Source organism: Mus musculus, chromosome 2 (genome assembly GCF_000001635.26).
Source record: "Mus musculus strain C57BL/6J chromosome 2, GRCm38.p6 C57BL/6J".
Taxonomy (NCBI): Eukaryota; Metazoa; Chordata; class Mammalia; order Rodentia; family Muridae; genus Mus; species Mus musculus.
The window spans coordinates 114,039,445-114,054,384 of NC_000068.7; the positions used below are offsets into that span (position 1 = coordinate 114,039,445).

The 14,940-nt window shown below is 41.9% G+C and overlaps 1 protein-coding gene across 1 annotated transcript; it reads right to left on the reverse strand.

Annotated features, from left to right (window-relative positions):
* Positions 1–7,837: 7,837 nt before the first annotated feature.
* Positions 7,838–13,431, reverse strand: Actc1 (actin, alpha, cardiac muscle 1). The gene is made up of 7 exons (NM_009608.4): positions 13,318–13,431; positions 12,459–12,616; positions 10,845–11,169; positions 10,071–10,232; positions 9,725–9,916; positions 8,679–8,860; positions 7,838–8,165 (listed from the first exon to the last, which is right to left on the reverse strand). Exons 2-7 carry the CDS (start codon positions 12,585–12,587, stop codon positions 8,022–8,024), a joined length of 1,134 nt encoding a protein of 377 aa, NP_033738.1. The 5' UTR covers positions 12,588–12,616; positions 13,318–13,431; the 3' UTR covers positions 7,838–8,021.
* Between the last annotated feature and the right edge of the window lie 1,509 nt (positions 13,432–14,940).

A 14,940-nucleotide genomic window follows, 5' to 3' on the forward strand; every position in this document is an offset into this window, starting at 1 on the left:
ATAAATGAGTGCATCTATCAGTCCTCATCACTAGAGTACCATCGTGCAGTAGATACTGGGCAATATAACTGGTTAACGTGCAAATAGCAAGTATCTGTGGAGTGCTCAGCCATAAAGGCAGCATAGATAATATAGTCCCTCCTCCTAAGAGTAAGGGACCATTTACAGGATGGGGTCAGAAGATTGTAAGAGTAGAGGTTGAGGAAGATGGAGAGAAACTGACTTTTGGAGATTTACAAGACTGTTGTATTTCTGAACTCTGAGCAGCTATGGCTACCTGCCTAAGGCCTGCAAGTCAGTTATCATTTCAGCATGGATAGAGAGGGTACATAGGCGCCTCCCTATTCCCAACGTTTGGGATAATGCCATCCACAGTCAGGTGGATCCTCCCATATCAGCTAAACATTTCTGGGAAAGCCCAGAGGTGTGTTTCCTATTTGATTTTAAGTCTCATTAAATTGGCAACCAAGATTAAACATCACAGAAGATATGCAAGCAAACCTTGCTACCAGAGTTCTTCGGATGTGGGTGCAGAAGGAGCAGCAGCAAGGATGACGAGTTTCTTACTGAGGTGATAAATATGTTCAAATATTGAGTGTGACTATGGTTACACTTATTTGAACATAAACCATCAACTTTGAACTGTATACTCCAAATGGGTAAATTGTGTAGCTTGTGAATTATATCTCAGTGATGTTTTTTAAGATGGTAATATAATCCTATGTAAGCCCAAAAAGTAAAACACAAACAAACAAACAAACAAGAAAAAAAACCAACAAACAACCTTTGGCCACAAGCCAAAGCAAAGGTAAGTGGGCCAAACCCTTCATTTTGATTTTCTTCGTATCATTCTCAGATGGTAAACCAACAGGTTATACCTAGAGTATCCTCAGAGAAACTTCCTCTTTCATTCTTATGGCAAGGGAAAAATCTAACTGTCCCCACTCCCAAAAGAGTAACATGACTTTCATTTCTGTTACCTTGTACAATCTAAAATTTTTCCTTAATTAAAATAAAATAAAAACTGTGCTCAATATCAGTTATTCTTAACACGTTTCTCAATTCACAACCCTGAAGCCTACTAAGGAGACTTTTGAGTTTAGTAGATTGAATGATCCAACGTGAAGATGAGCCGAGACCAGGCGAAGTGATGTAGTTACAGCCACAATCTCGGTGATTAAATGAGAACAGTGTGTTTCTGATCCAGGGTTCGTGTTTGCAAAGGTGTCCATTTATTCTCATTTGTGGGAGCCCACTGCTGGAAGTTCCCATCCGGCAAGGAAGGACTGCAGTCAGTGACTGTTTAAGTCACATTCTACTCTCTTCAAGCTTGGAGATGATTAAATTTTTAACCACCCTGTTGTGACTTATATTTGGAGTGAACATTCATGAAGTTCTTCCTGTTGTCTACCTCATCCCTACCATCCTACACTTTTCTTTTTAAAAACTAGAAAGCTTATACTGTATTTCAATGAAGGAGTTCCCTTCCATGTATTAAAGTCAAACCAGTTATTATAACACAATGGGATTGACATTCCAGGGTAAAGAATACAAAGGGAAATGTGGCTACCTCTTACTGTAAGATGTAAAGAGCTTTAAAATAAGTTCCTTTCAACTTAAGGGGAGACTCACAAGTGATGTGAAAAGTGTTTTCTACACTGAGAATAATAATAATAAAAAAACCAATTTAGATTAAAAACAAATGCTGTACCATATAAGATCATAGTAATTATCAGCTGAACTTCTTGTTAAGCCCCATATTAAGAACTTATACTTCTTCTTTCATGAAATTACTTAGGTCAGTTTTCCCTATGAGAAATTAAGTAAATCTAACCCTACAGTCTGGATCTTTAGTCTACAGCAGTGAATATTCTAGCATTTTCTTGAGGAGATGTATTAGGCAAGGTTCAGTACAGGAACATAACACACACAGTAAATTTGACAAATTTACATTTTAAGGTCTGGACCATCTGCACTGTGAAGATTCAGAGTACTCAATCCATGAAGCCGGATGCCTCCAAAGTTCCAATCTGGGGTGAGACATTTGGATACTTCCTGGAAAGTCACTGATATTGAGTTGATGCTAAGTGATGCTTAAATCTACTGTGAGTGAAAGCATCGTATAAATACATGATTTAAAGGATTGAAGGTAGGACCCTGCACATGGTAGACAAGGGCTCTATCATTGAGCTTCATCTCAAAGTCCACAATGAGCTTTGAAAATCACATGCTTGGTCTTAACATTAACAACAAATACAATTTCAAGATGACTAAATAATTTGAACAATCAAAAGAAATTGGCTACAAATATCTAACAATTATCAACCACCCGAGAAATGAGAATAAAAACCACAACATGACATCATGGTGCCCCAGTTAGAATGGGTGTTATAAAAAGCAGTAACAATGGAAAGGTGTAGGAACAACAGAACTCTGTGGGAATATAAATTATAACTATGGTGAAGAGCAGTGTAGAAGCTCCCAGAAAACTGAATATAGATCTACCATGTAATCCAGCTATCCCAGGATAAGGCCAGTCTATCAGAGATCAATCACTTCATGTCCATGTTTATTCACAACAGTAAAGCTATGGTATCTGCCTAGTGACTCACCAAGAAAGGAATGGATAAAGAAAACAAGGTATGTGTACAAAATGGAATATCAATTTGCAGAGAAATAGATGGAACTAATGGACATTATGTTTAATAAATCAGACACAAAAACTTTATCACATGTTCTATATCATATGTAAAAGCTAAAAGAAAAATAACCTTAATGTGGACTAGTGATGAATTGAGGTTTGGAGAGTTAAAGTGAAAGAAAGCTGGATTTGACTATGTGACTATATGACTTTATGACTTTATGATTATGTGACTAGTGTGCTATATGTATATGTTGAAATGTTATACAGAATTGCATTTACACATACAATTAATACATCTTAATCCAAACAATTAGATATAGAAACATACTCTTATGTGCATGGCCCATTAGCACCTTTTGTCATCATTAGAATGTAAACCTCTTACTATTGTGTGAAAATTCCCATGTAATTTGTATTCTGACTCCTTTGCAGTGTCACTCAGGTCTCCCTCTTTTGTCCTCACTGCTTCTCAGAGAGAGGTCACCTCCTGCTTCTCTGTGTACAGTATATCTTTGTACTGCCAGCTTTTCCCATTCTTCTGGTCTTCCTGAAGAGGCATTCACCCACCTTACCCCCTAGACAACACCTGTGCCCTAGAGCCTCTCACTGGGCTTTGTCTCTTCTCTAATTGCTCTGTAGTTTTGTTTATTTGGCTATGGGCTGTTCTCCCAAGATACACTCACCCCAAACACACACACACACACATCATACACACACAGGCACACACAGATCCAGACACACACACACACAGATATACACACACAGACAAGCACAGATCCAGATACACACACAGACACACAGATCCAGACACACACACACACAGACACACCATACCATTGGACGCTAAGTCAAACAAATGCAGTAGCCATCTCTGTTTTGTCTCTAGAACGTTGTAGAAGATATTCAGTGAGTGTATGTTGATAAGAGCAAGCAGCTGAGTATTTTTCCTGGTTTATACCTTTTTTAAAAAATAAAACAAAAACATAAACAAAAAAAAACAGAATCTTTTTTTCTTTTCTTCAAAGTATTTGAGTGTATACTTACACTGTAACCCAGAAACTCCTCATTGATGGAATGAGCTCATGGTGAGAGCTTGTCTTCTGGTATCCATCTGCCTTTGTTGGTAAGAGATCCACTAGGCTGCAGACAGGGTTGTGTACAGTCTCAGTACTAATGAACAGTGTGCCCTAAGTCAAAGCCAATGCCTCTTTGGGTATCAGTTTCCATCAGTCTCATGGGAATACTGGTCCCTGCCTCATCATATGACTTAGTCCCCAAGCCTTGCCAGACTCAGAGACCTCCCTAAAACTTTTGCTGTTTTTGCCTTCAAAAGGAGTTTTTATTTTGTTATTCCCATGGCTGGTGAGTTTGTAGAAGAATCTTAATTTGCCATGCCCCAAATATGGGGAGAGCTTCTATTAGTCTACCAAAAGTACTCCATCCAAACATCACTGGCTGAGTGGTTTCAACAAAAATACTTTCCACAGTTCCAGGGGCTGGAAGGCCAAAATCAAGAGGTGAGCATAGACCTCTCTCTAGAGGTGCTCATTGTCCTGAACATGCCTGCCTACTGTGTGTTCCTTCTGTGTGCTAGCTCCTGCTGTCTGTTCCTCTTTTAAAGAGGACACCAGTACAGCACAGTGAGAATCCTAACCTTACAACCATGCTTATGCTTAGTTACCTCCATAGCAGACTTCTCTCAAATACAGTCACACATTCACTGTAAGAATGTGGGTTCAGAATCCATGGGGAAAGGAAAGAGAATGTCAGGTATAGTGGTTCACACCAGAACTCAAAGAGCTAAGCAGGAGAGTCAATGTCAAGTGGAACCTGGACTACCTAGGGAACATGCCTCATGTAAGAAAGAAAAAAAAAAAAAAAAAGGAATGAATAAATGATCAAAAGTCCCAGAAACATTGACTTAGGCCCTAAAACAGTAAATCAGCCTCAGGGCTCTACATACTTTCTTTAGTAATTTCTCTTTTCTCTAATTCTGCTCTCTTGAATATTTATAAACACATCTACAGTAATATCCATTTCTCACACACAAAACTAAAAAATAGTATTTGGAGACAAGAAAAATATTAGCAATGTTTCTTTTCATTATAATATAAGAAAAATATAAATAATACAAAGTTTTGTACTTAGCATTTTAATGAAATGTTACTGTAAACATATCAGTCATTTTACCCACACGAAGGTGGCTTTTGTAAAACGTAATTAGTACCTTTCTTTAGCACAGTTTTTGAAAGATTCATCTGTCCTAGTATCTTACATCCAATTTTCAAGTATTAATAAGAAAACCAGACTGTAGTGTAAATCTGTGTGTTTACTGCTTTGGATACAAAGGTCAGACAATAATTCTCAAAGCTTCTACTTCTAAATAGAAATGATATACATCTTACATCCACTCATAAACAGAAATACCAAGAAATTAAATCCAAGTGAACTATGAGACCTTAAACTAGTAATACAATATCTAGATATGAAATTTATAATATGTATGCACCTGACCTGAGAGATGAAAAAGACCCGGAGAGTATCTGCATTGTACTCCATATGCATTGCCCAAATGTGTCTTCTTGTGAGATCCAGCTTTCAAAACAACCCATTTAGGGTACAAGATACTGCCAAGGGAAAAAGATCTAAAACAACGCTTATACCTTTTCTAAAGAAAAGGCCACTGAATCCGATTACTGTTTACTCATTATTTCAAACAAGACCTTCTTCTTGGCTTATTCTAAATATAGAACCCTGAGTTCCCTAAGCAAAGAAAACATGATTTGGTTCAACTTTCCTTTCTTGACCCTTCTACTGAACCTGGCCCAGAGTGAAGGATCAAGAGACACTTAAATTGATGGCCATAAAGACACAGTGGTGACCTGGAATGGTCAGGACAGCGGCAGCTTACTAAAGATGTCTGATGAGCCTGAAGTGCTCCCGATTTTGAACCCGACTTCCAGAAGGGCAGAGAATGATAGAATGGGGATACCCTTGATAAACTATGCCTAAAGTTAGAAAATATGCTTTGAGAAGGAAGCCCTGTTGCATTATTGGTCAGAACATCTGAATTCTGTCTTAAGTATTCCACAGACAAGCTGTGTGGTACTGTACCAGGTGCTTAATTTCTCCATCTTGATTCTCTCGATAGATGAAATTTAATTAAGCCCATCAAACACTCTGCAAGATTCAACAGTTCATGCACAAGACAATTTGAAAATGAAGAAATTTCAAGATTGTGCAATCAGGTTGAAACCTCCTTTTCCCAATTAGATTTCCTAAAATTCTCCAACTCCTGCCTGGCTGCTTTCTGTCTGGTCCTTCAGCTTCCTCCACACTCCCTCCTGCTGGGACTTCCTCCTTGATTATCCTACCTAATTATAATTCTTCCTTTTAAAAAGATACATTTATTTTGATTTTATGTACCTCGCTGTATTGTCTGCATGCATGTGTGAAGGTGCCAGATCCCCTGGACCTGGAGTTATATACAGCTGTGAGCTGCCATGTCAGTGCTGGGGATTGAACCTGGGTCCTCACACCTTTTACAGCTCTATTTTGAACATACTCATGCTCAGTGTTCCTAAATCTGTCCAGGAAAAGCCTTAGAACTTCTACTTATGATCCCCTTTCAGCTGGAAAAGGGTTTTTGATCCTAGGCATATAGCTTTGTAAAGTAGAAACAAAAATCATAGAGATAAATCATCAAGGAATTTATTTTCACATAGTTCTTTGGCATGCATCTAAATTTACCAGTTTTAAAAGGTGAAAGTAAGTTTGCATACTAATGAGGTAGTTGGACTTAATACATGAAGAATTAAATCATGGCTGAGCATTTGATATTGTAGGACACAGATTATCTTTAATATTTTCCCAAATTGATCTATGTTTTGATTTTTGTAATCACTAGTTCTGACACTTCCACTTTTCATAAATAAATAGTTCAAAATGGCAGAAGTACAGTGAGGGCCATTTTGGAAATTTCTGTAAATCCTGTTCTAGTCTCAGGCCAAATATTCTTCCTTTAATACCTTTTAATAATATAACTGAAATCAGCAGCTCAGGCAACAACTTTAAAAGTCAAAATTCTAACATAATACTGACTAACAATGTACTAACTTGATACTCACATGCTGAAAACAGTAAAAAAAAAAATACTAAATTGCGTTTGAAAATGAACAGGGAACTTTGTACACTACATGCAGAGAACACAGGAGCCTTGAATCTGAGCTGTTCCAGGCAGGGTTTGTTGCTGTCCCATGGTGTGACATAATGCTGCATGTGAAATACACGCATGTACTCAAAACCAGTGTTGCAGTGAAGTCATGTGATACAACACAGGCAATAACCATCGCAAACACCTTGTATTAATTTTACATTTGATTTGGAATTCAATTTTGGTCATAGTGAATTCATGAGCCATATAATGTTTTTTGTTTTGTTTTGTTTAAAAAAAAAAACTGATGGTTACCAGTATATATGCGGTATGACAAGTCAACACCTGGCAAGTCAACCTTCTCATTGCTTTCATTGGCTTCGAGTCACACTACAGGCTGGAGAGCTGTCTCAGTGGCTAATATCCTTAATATCCCTATAGATGAACCTGGTTTGATTCCTAGCACCTATATGGTGGCTCAAAACCATCCAGTTCTAGCAGATCGTATACCCTCTTCTTACTGTAGGCTCCAGGCATGCACATGATGTACAGATATACATACAGGCAAAACACTCATACACATAAAATAAGATAAGATAAAATAAAATAAAATAAGTGAAAAAAAAAACAGACAACTGGGAATACAATGAAAACACAGAGATAAGCTCATTTAATAGCCTTGACCCTCTTATTACCATCATGTGTATTTTCTATAAAGTTATAAAATATGTGATATGTGCTAAAGCAACTTTAGTACCAAACATGGCAACTGGTTGTAGATAATTGTGTTTTCTATCTTCATTCCTTACTTATACAGAACTAAACCTAACAACTAAACCACAGAACTAATCTTTGCTTATAAGATTCAAAAATATTCATAACTCCATCCCAAAAGATGTACCTCTGTAACTCCTAGCTCAATTCAACACCACATGAATTCATTGGGTAAACTTTGTGTTGCACTAATATTGTAATGCTCGGAGTATCAGAGTGAACACCTTCTCCATCCCAGGCCCACTCACACAAGAAAGAACACAGGCTTTTGTAGGTTGCAAGTCCTGGTCTGGTTTATTTATAAAGCAATAAATATTTGAAGCACAAACAAACTGCACTTGTGTAAACAAACTGTACAATGACTGATGAGAGATGGGGAGGGGGCTCAGAGGATTCCAAGAAGCACAATACGGTCATCCTGAATATAAGGTAGGCTAAGAGAGAGACATCTCAGAAGCACTTGCGGTGGACAATGGATGGGCCTGCCTCATCATACTCTTGCTTGCTGATCCACATTTGCTGGAAGGTGGACAGAGAGGCCAGGATGGAGCCCCCAATCCAGACAGAGTATTTACGCTCAGGGGGAGCAATAATCTGCAGAGAGAAAACAAAACCATCAGTGTGTTCTGAAGTCCCCAACAATGAAGTGGGCAACAGGCTTGGAATATTCACAGAAAAACCATCACAGATTAACCGATAGTAGACAACGTAGGAGATGCTATACAATAAGCAATGTAGCCAATCAGGCTTTGCAATCCTTCCTGTATTTCATCATTTCTCTGCTTATTTGTACTAAAGAATAATATTCATGAAGGATAGTTCAAACGCTGGGGACCTTTTAAATGTGTAGATAGGTTTAGTTATTGCTTCCCCCCCCCCCCACACACACACCGTGTTTCAGATATTTGCTTTTATTCACTATTTAGAAGCAGTCCTAAAGTTCCGTATCTGTGGAGAGTGCTAGAAAGAAATGAGGAATAGTGCTAACACTAAGTAGAAAAAGTCTAGAGGATAGGAAGCTAAGATGCAGGAGAAGGAGGCTGGGAAGGAAGCTTGCTTTAGGGTACCAAGTTCTGCCTTTGCCTCCCCCTTCCAAGTGTTCCTGACCTTGATCTTCATGGTGCTGGGAGCCAGTGCAGTGATTTCCTTTTGCATACGATCGGCAATACCAGGGTACATGGTGGTGCCTCCAGATAGGACATTGTTGGCATACAGGTCTTTGCGGATATCGATGTCACACTTCATGATGCTGTTGTAAGTAGTTTCATGAATGCCAGCAGATTCCATACCTAGGAAAAAGTTCTTTTTAAAGTATTTGCAGCACATTCAGGCTAGGATGGAGGGGGGAAAATGGAATTCCTCTGGGTTGGTGAGCTGCCAACATTCAAATCTAAAACATATGCTTCCCCTACAACACACTGCTAGGAACAGGTGGGGCATGAGTCTCTACAATGTACTAATAGATGATCCAGTACGGACTGCCAAGACATAGACAACTGTGTTCAGTGCCTGTTTGCAATGAACATTTGTTGCAGCCATCAGGAATATGGAGATATATCACAAAAAGAATGACACATGTTTAAATGAAAATTAGCCTACTTTGTTTTGTTTTGAGATGAATCTCACTCTGTAGCCCAAGCAAAAGTTGAACTCAAGTTAATACTCCTGCCTCAGTTTCTGAGTACTGGGATTGCAGGTGTGAGCTAACACACCTGGCTCATACTTTTCATTTATGGACTAAAATCAGATTCCAGCTTCATCTGTAGGAAAGCTATTTGGTGACATCAAGCGTTCAGTTACCAAAATGAACAGAGTTGTGGTTGCATTGAATGGTAACTGACTTAAGTCTAGTCTATCAATAATGGAACTTATTAGAATAAATTGGCTCTCTTCAGTAATCAGGCATGCTCTATTCACTAACTGCTCAGTCTCATCCTCTACTGTGAGGTAAACTCGGTGTAACAGCCTCATTTTTCACTAGAGCGCCTTGGTCTTTCTCCTTACTGAGGTATCAGGAGGTGAGACTGAGCTGAGTAAGATGGCAGATGCTGACTCGAGACCCCTGCCATGCTTCTAAGTGAAATGGGTATTACTCTGGGTGATTGCAGAATTTCTAGAGAAGCTGAGGCTCAGCACCAAAAGCCATCCCTTACCAATGAAAGAGGGCTGGAAGAGAGTCTCTGGACAGCGGAAGCGCTCGTTGCCAATGGTGATGACCTGGCCGTCAGGAAGTTCATAGCTCTTCTCCAGAGAGGAGGAAGATGCAGCTGTGGCCATCTCGTTCTCAAAATCCAGGGCGACGTAACACAGTTTTTCTTTTATGTCACGGACAATTTCACGTTCAGCTGCAGAGACAGAGGGCTTCATAGTCAAGCTCTGAAGAAAGGATCAAATATGGGGAAGTAGGTCTATCTACCAATGAAGCAAAAGCAACAGGCATATGCTGTGTCAGATAACACACACACACACACACACACACACACACACACACACACTTACCAGTGGTGACAAAGGAGTACCCGCGCTCAGTGAGGATCTTCATGAGGTAGTCAGTGAGGTCCCGACCAGCTAGATCCAGGCGCATGATGGCATGGGGTAAGGCATAACCCTCATAGATGGGAACATTATGAGTTACACCATCGCCAGAATCCAGAACAATGCCTGTTAGAAAAAAAAAATAGATAAGAGGGTGAAGCACTTCGAACCACTGCTTCAGCCATAGAGAAACCGGCTTCTGCCTAGGTATGGGAAACAATCAAATCCCTCAATGCAAAGAATAAAAATGACCAGAATGGATGGATACTAACTCTGAAGGCAGTACAGTTTTTCTTACTAAGTATCGTGGTAGGAAATCTTCCTGGGGACATTTTCAAATGGCTATGTCTCCTATCAGCTATTAGCATGTTATATAAGCATCCATGAGTGTTTTTCTTGGGGCCAATCCAACTTAAGATGTGTCTCTCTGTTTTAATTCAGACTCTGCAGGAGAATGTGTGTCCTTGAATATGTCTACCCAGGGGCTGTGAACACAGCATATCACATATCTTAAATAAGGAGAAGAGCTAACTCAACGGGTTATTGGATCTCTTACAGTAAATGTTCCTGAAATTAGCCTCAGGGAATTATTGCTACCCTTTTCTCCCAGCATAGATACCTTGCTAGAGAGAGTCAGGGAGGGGACCTTCCCTGTGTCAGGTGAGGATTCGGGTTCACAGCAAAGTCAGTGAGTTGAGAATATACGTAATCAGTGACCGTCCCCTAGCCCAAACACACCTGTGGTTCTTCCAGAAGCATACAGAGACAGCACTGCCTGGATGGCGACATACATGGCAGGCACATTGAAGGTCTCAAACATGATCTGGGTCATCTTCTCACGGTTGGCCTTGGGGTTCAGCGGGGCTTCAGTGAGCAGGGTTGGGTGTTCCTCTGGGGCCACACGGAGCTCATTGTAGAATGTATGGTGCCAGATCTTCTCCATGTCATCCCAGTTGGTGATAATGCCATGTTCAATGGGGTACTTCAGAGTCAGGATACCTCGCTTGCTCTGGGCTTCATCACCTACATAGGAGTCCTTCTGTCCCATACCCACCATGACACCCTGTAAAAAAGGAGATGAGAATATCGTGTTCCCACCAAGGCAAGAATATGGTCCTGGCCTTGTTAAGCTATATCCAGTTCTCGAGGCAATGAATAGCTGTAAAATACTAGAAAAAGTAAAAGCAGAATTTGAAAGTTAGGCATGCTTGTTCATGCCTATAATGCCAGCATTCAGAAGGCTGAAACAGGCCACAGCTTAAATTTAGCCTGGCCTATAGAGTCAAGTACCAGGGCAGCCTGGGACATAGTGTGAAACCCACCCCCAGGAGTTAAGACATAATCCTAATTTTAACAAATTATTTAGACTATTGTTATATACTTCATCTCCACAAGAGGAAGTGTGTCGATTAATTTGATTACAACTGTGGAGGAGAGAATAAAGGATTTACTGAGGAAGCAGAGTCTTATCTTGTTCTTGGAATAGCATAATGACTTCATTAAATTACTAAGCCTATCACTGATGTCACCTAAGAAGTAGATGGCTGTCTTTTGGCACAACTGAATTAATGATGTCATTACATCTTCTAGTCCCCTTAAGAAAAGATTTTGACACTCATCCACTGTACATAGGCTGACAGGCTGCTATCTCTCAGATGGAAAGTCAAACCCTCAGAGTATCCTGGAGTAGCCTTCACTGGCCAAGCCTGAGGACTCTAGCTCTGCTCTCTGGCAGCCTGTCTGGCCAAGCATGCGACAAACCCAGCGAGTGTGGCATTTCTTTTAATAAACAAGGTGGAATGCCACTATCGCTATGGCACTTGTTGCTCTGGTCACATCTGACTTCTAAAAATGCAACACCCAGGAAGGAGATCAATTACAGCTTTGGGGAGTCCTGTAAAACTGGCTGTGAACAAGAAGGAAGAATGTAGATCGGGAACTAGTTATTTCCAAGTAGTTATATTACTAGCAGTTAGCTCCATTGTTTAAACTAAACTGAACAGACGAAGGGCCGAGGGCCAAAAAGAAATCCAGGTTCAGAGACACAGGACACTGCAGTTGAAAACCCACAGGTCCAGAATGAGAAACTGGTGGCCTTTCACAAGAGAGAGCTGACCCATCAACAGGTGTGCCACTGCAGTGGACTTCTTGGAATCTGGAGGTTGGCAGGGAGTTGCGTGGGATGGCTTGGATGTGTAATTCATCATTGCCTTTCATGTATGACTTAAGGAGTCTCTGAACAGTCAGGTCAAGAGAGGCACTTCACAGATTGCTGGACTGGAGGGGGGGGGGTGTCAAGAAGGGGCCCAGAATATGGATGGAGAGCAGGCTAGGAGGGACGGAGAGTGTTACCTGGTGACGTGGGCGACCCACGATGGACGGGAAGACAGCTCTGGGGGCGTCATCACCCGCAAAGCCGGCCTTCACCAGCCCGGAGCCATTGTCACACACCAAAGCGGTGGTCTCCTCGTCGTCACACATCCTGGCACAGCTTTGGTGGGTTCTGTAGGCTAAGGAAAGAAGAGTGGTCCACACTCAGTGCTTGCAGGGCTGGCCTGCTCCTTTAGAGGGAAGAGTGACGGAAGGGCCCAGTGGGGTTATTGGATTGTAGAAAGTAAGGAGACAATTGTATTCTTCTTTATGCTCAAGACCAAAAAAAAAAAAAAAAAAAAAAAAAAGCTAAAAGCGTTGGGAGAAGCAGGGAGAGTGTCCCTGTGGATGACAGAAGGCTGGTGAGACCCCACTCACGCTCTTCTGGTCAAGAGGCTCACCCTACACCCTGGGCTGCAAGGAGCCATGTTCTTAAGCACAGGGAAGTCCTTTCCTTTCAGCTCCTTTCAGCTCTCCACATTTTCACCAACAGAAAACCCATTCTCCCTCCCTAGCCATACATGGGGACTGGGTGAAAGTGCTAAAGATCAGTGAAGCCACAAAAGCTCAGGAGGTGAGATGGAGTGAGCTCTTGTGCTGTGGAGGTTTCATGAGATCCAGAGCAACAACAAAAAGTCAGAACCTCACCAAAAAGTTTGCTTAACAAAACAAAACAAACAAAACCAAACCAAAACGAAACGAAACGAAAAAAAAAAAAAAAAAAACTAAAACAAACAAACAAATAAAAACAACAAAACCCTCCAAAACTAAGAGTGTGGGATCCAAGAGCACAAAAGCACAGTGCTGACAAGGTCCTGCAGGGAGCAAGGCTGGGACTCACCGTGCTAGGGGCGGCTGGATTCAGCTGGGCTGGCGCTGGTGGCAGGCACTGGGTGTCAGTCGCCTGGAGCGCAGCTTTATAGCTCTCTGATGGACGGGGTCAGTTGGAGCAGCCGGGGGCAGGGGTGGGGGGCCCCTGATCTGCCACCTTGCCTTATTTGGTCGCCTTAGCACCATCTAGGACCGCTGAGGCCATTCTTGGAGCCAAGGGCAGGGTAGAGGATCAGCCAGGGGGCTCCCAGACCATGTAAGGAAGGGGAGGGGGCAGTCAGAGCAATGGCCATATAGGGAGCTAGGGAGGGGCAGGCCAGCAAGGGGTGGGGGACGGGGAAAGGCTATGTGATGCCAATGCGCCCCTTGGGGTGGGGGAGCTCCCTAGTTGTGGAGTGGGCTTATTGCTCTTCAGCCCTTCCAAACTAAGGGACAATGAGTCACACACACACACACACACACACACACACACACACACACACACACACACACACACAATGCCGGAAGACTTGGCGCCCTGCCCTTGGAGAAGGGTCCTGACAGCTGGGCTGGGGCTGCAGGGGACAGACAGCAGCTTCTCATCTTCCAGTACTGGGAGACAGAGGAGCAGAGTCATAGGCACAAAGAGCAGCTTGACAGGATATTTGAGTACCTGGATGCAAAAGGGGCACCTGGGTAGTGCATCTTCTGGTCTCCTTTAGCCTGAGCTGGGACTATGCTCATCTAGATGGGAAAGCCAGAATTCACCAGTCTCGGACCCACTGCAGACATGGTCTTGAGTTGGCAGAGAAGAAGCTGAGAAGGGTTGTCTGAGGGTCTAGCCAAGTCCAGCCCAGAGGCCAAATAGTTCTCATCCACTCTGTAAGAGTTTTGCTCAAAATCAGATTTCAGTCTATGAGCCACCACCGGGTCTTCAGATGCTAAAATAAATGGAGGCACTGATACCAAAAATATCTCAGTTACTTGCTGGCAGATAGATGGGCATCTTTTAAACAGGCTTTGATAAAGTTCTTCATCCCAGGTAATGACCCACCTTAAAAAGCAAATGTTTTTGTGGAGAAGTTCATAGCCACTTAGGATAAGAGAATTTACCAACCCTCCTACACGAAGCGTGGACCATAGATAAACAGCATCTTCATAACTTGAGTGATTTAGAAATACAGTATCCCTGACCCCGCCCCAGAGTCAGATCTACTGTATGGCAAGATAAGATGTCCATGATTAGCATTGAAAGTGTGAGAAGCATTGCTACAAACGGGAGTCATCTCCTTCGTGGAGAACACTTTGAAGGAACTTTGCATTTTTTTTTTTTTCAGAATGAAACAGAAAGATAGCAGTGAAGAGAGGGGGAAGGAACAGGAGAGAAAAGGACACAGGTCACTAGCTTGCCCTGGGGTGCCCTGTATTCTTGGTTCTTGACTAGTGCTTGGACTTCTAATGCTGTGCTTTTCCTTCAGTTCACACCAGTTAAAAATAGAAAACTGGGCACCGGCATCTCTGTCTAGAGTGGGCTTGGATTGATATGCTGAGCAGGACTGCTGATTAGATACTTCAGGGGCCGGGCAGTGCTGGGTCCTCCCCTCAGAGCTTCTCAACCATGTTTGGGATGGTCTAGGGATGAAACTGCTGGACA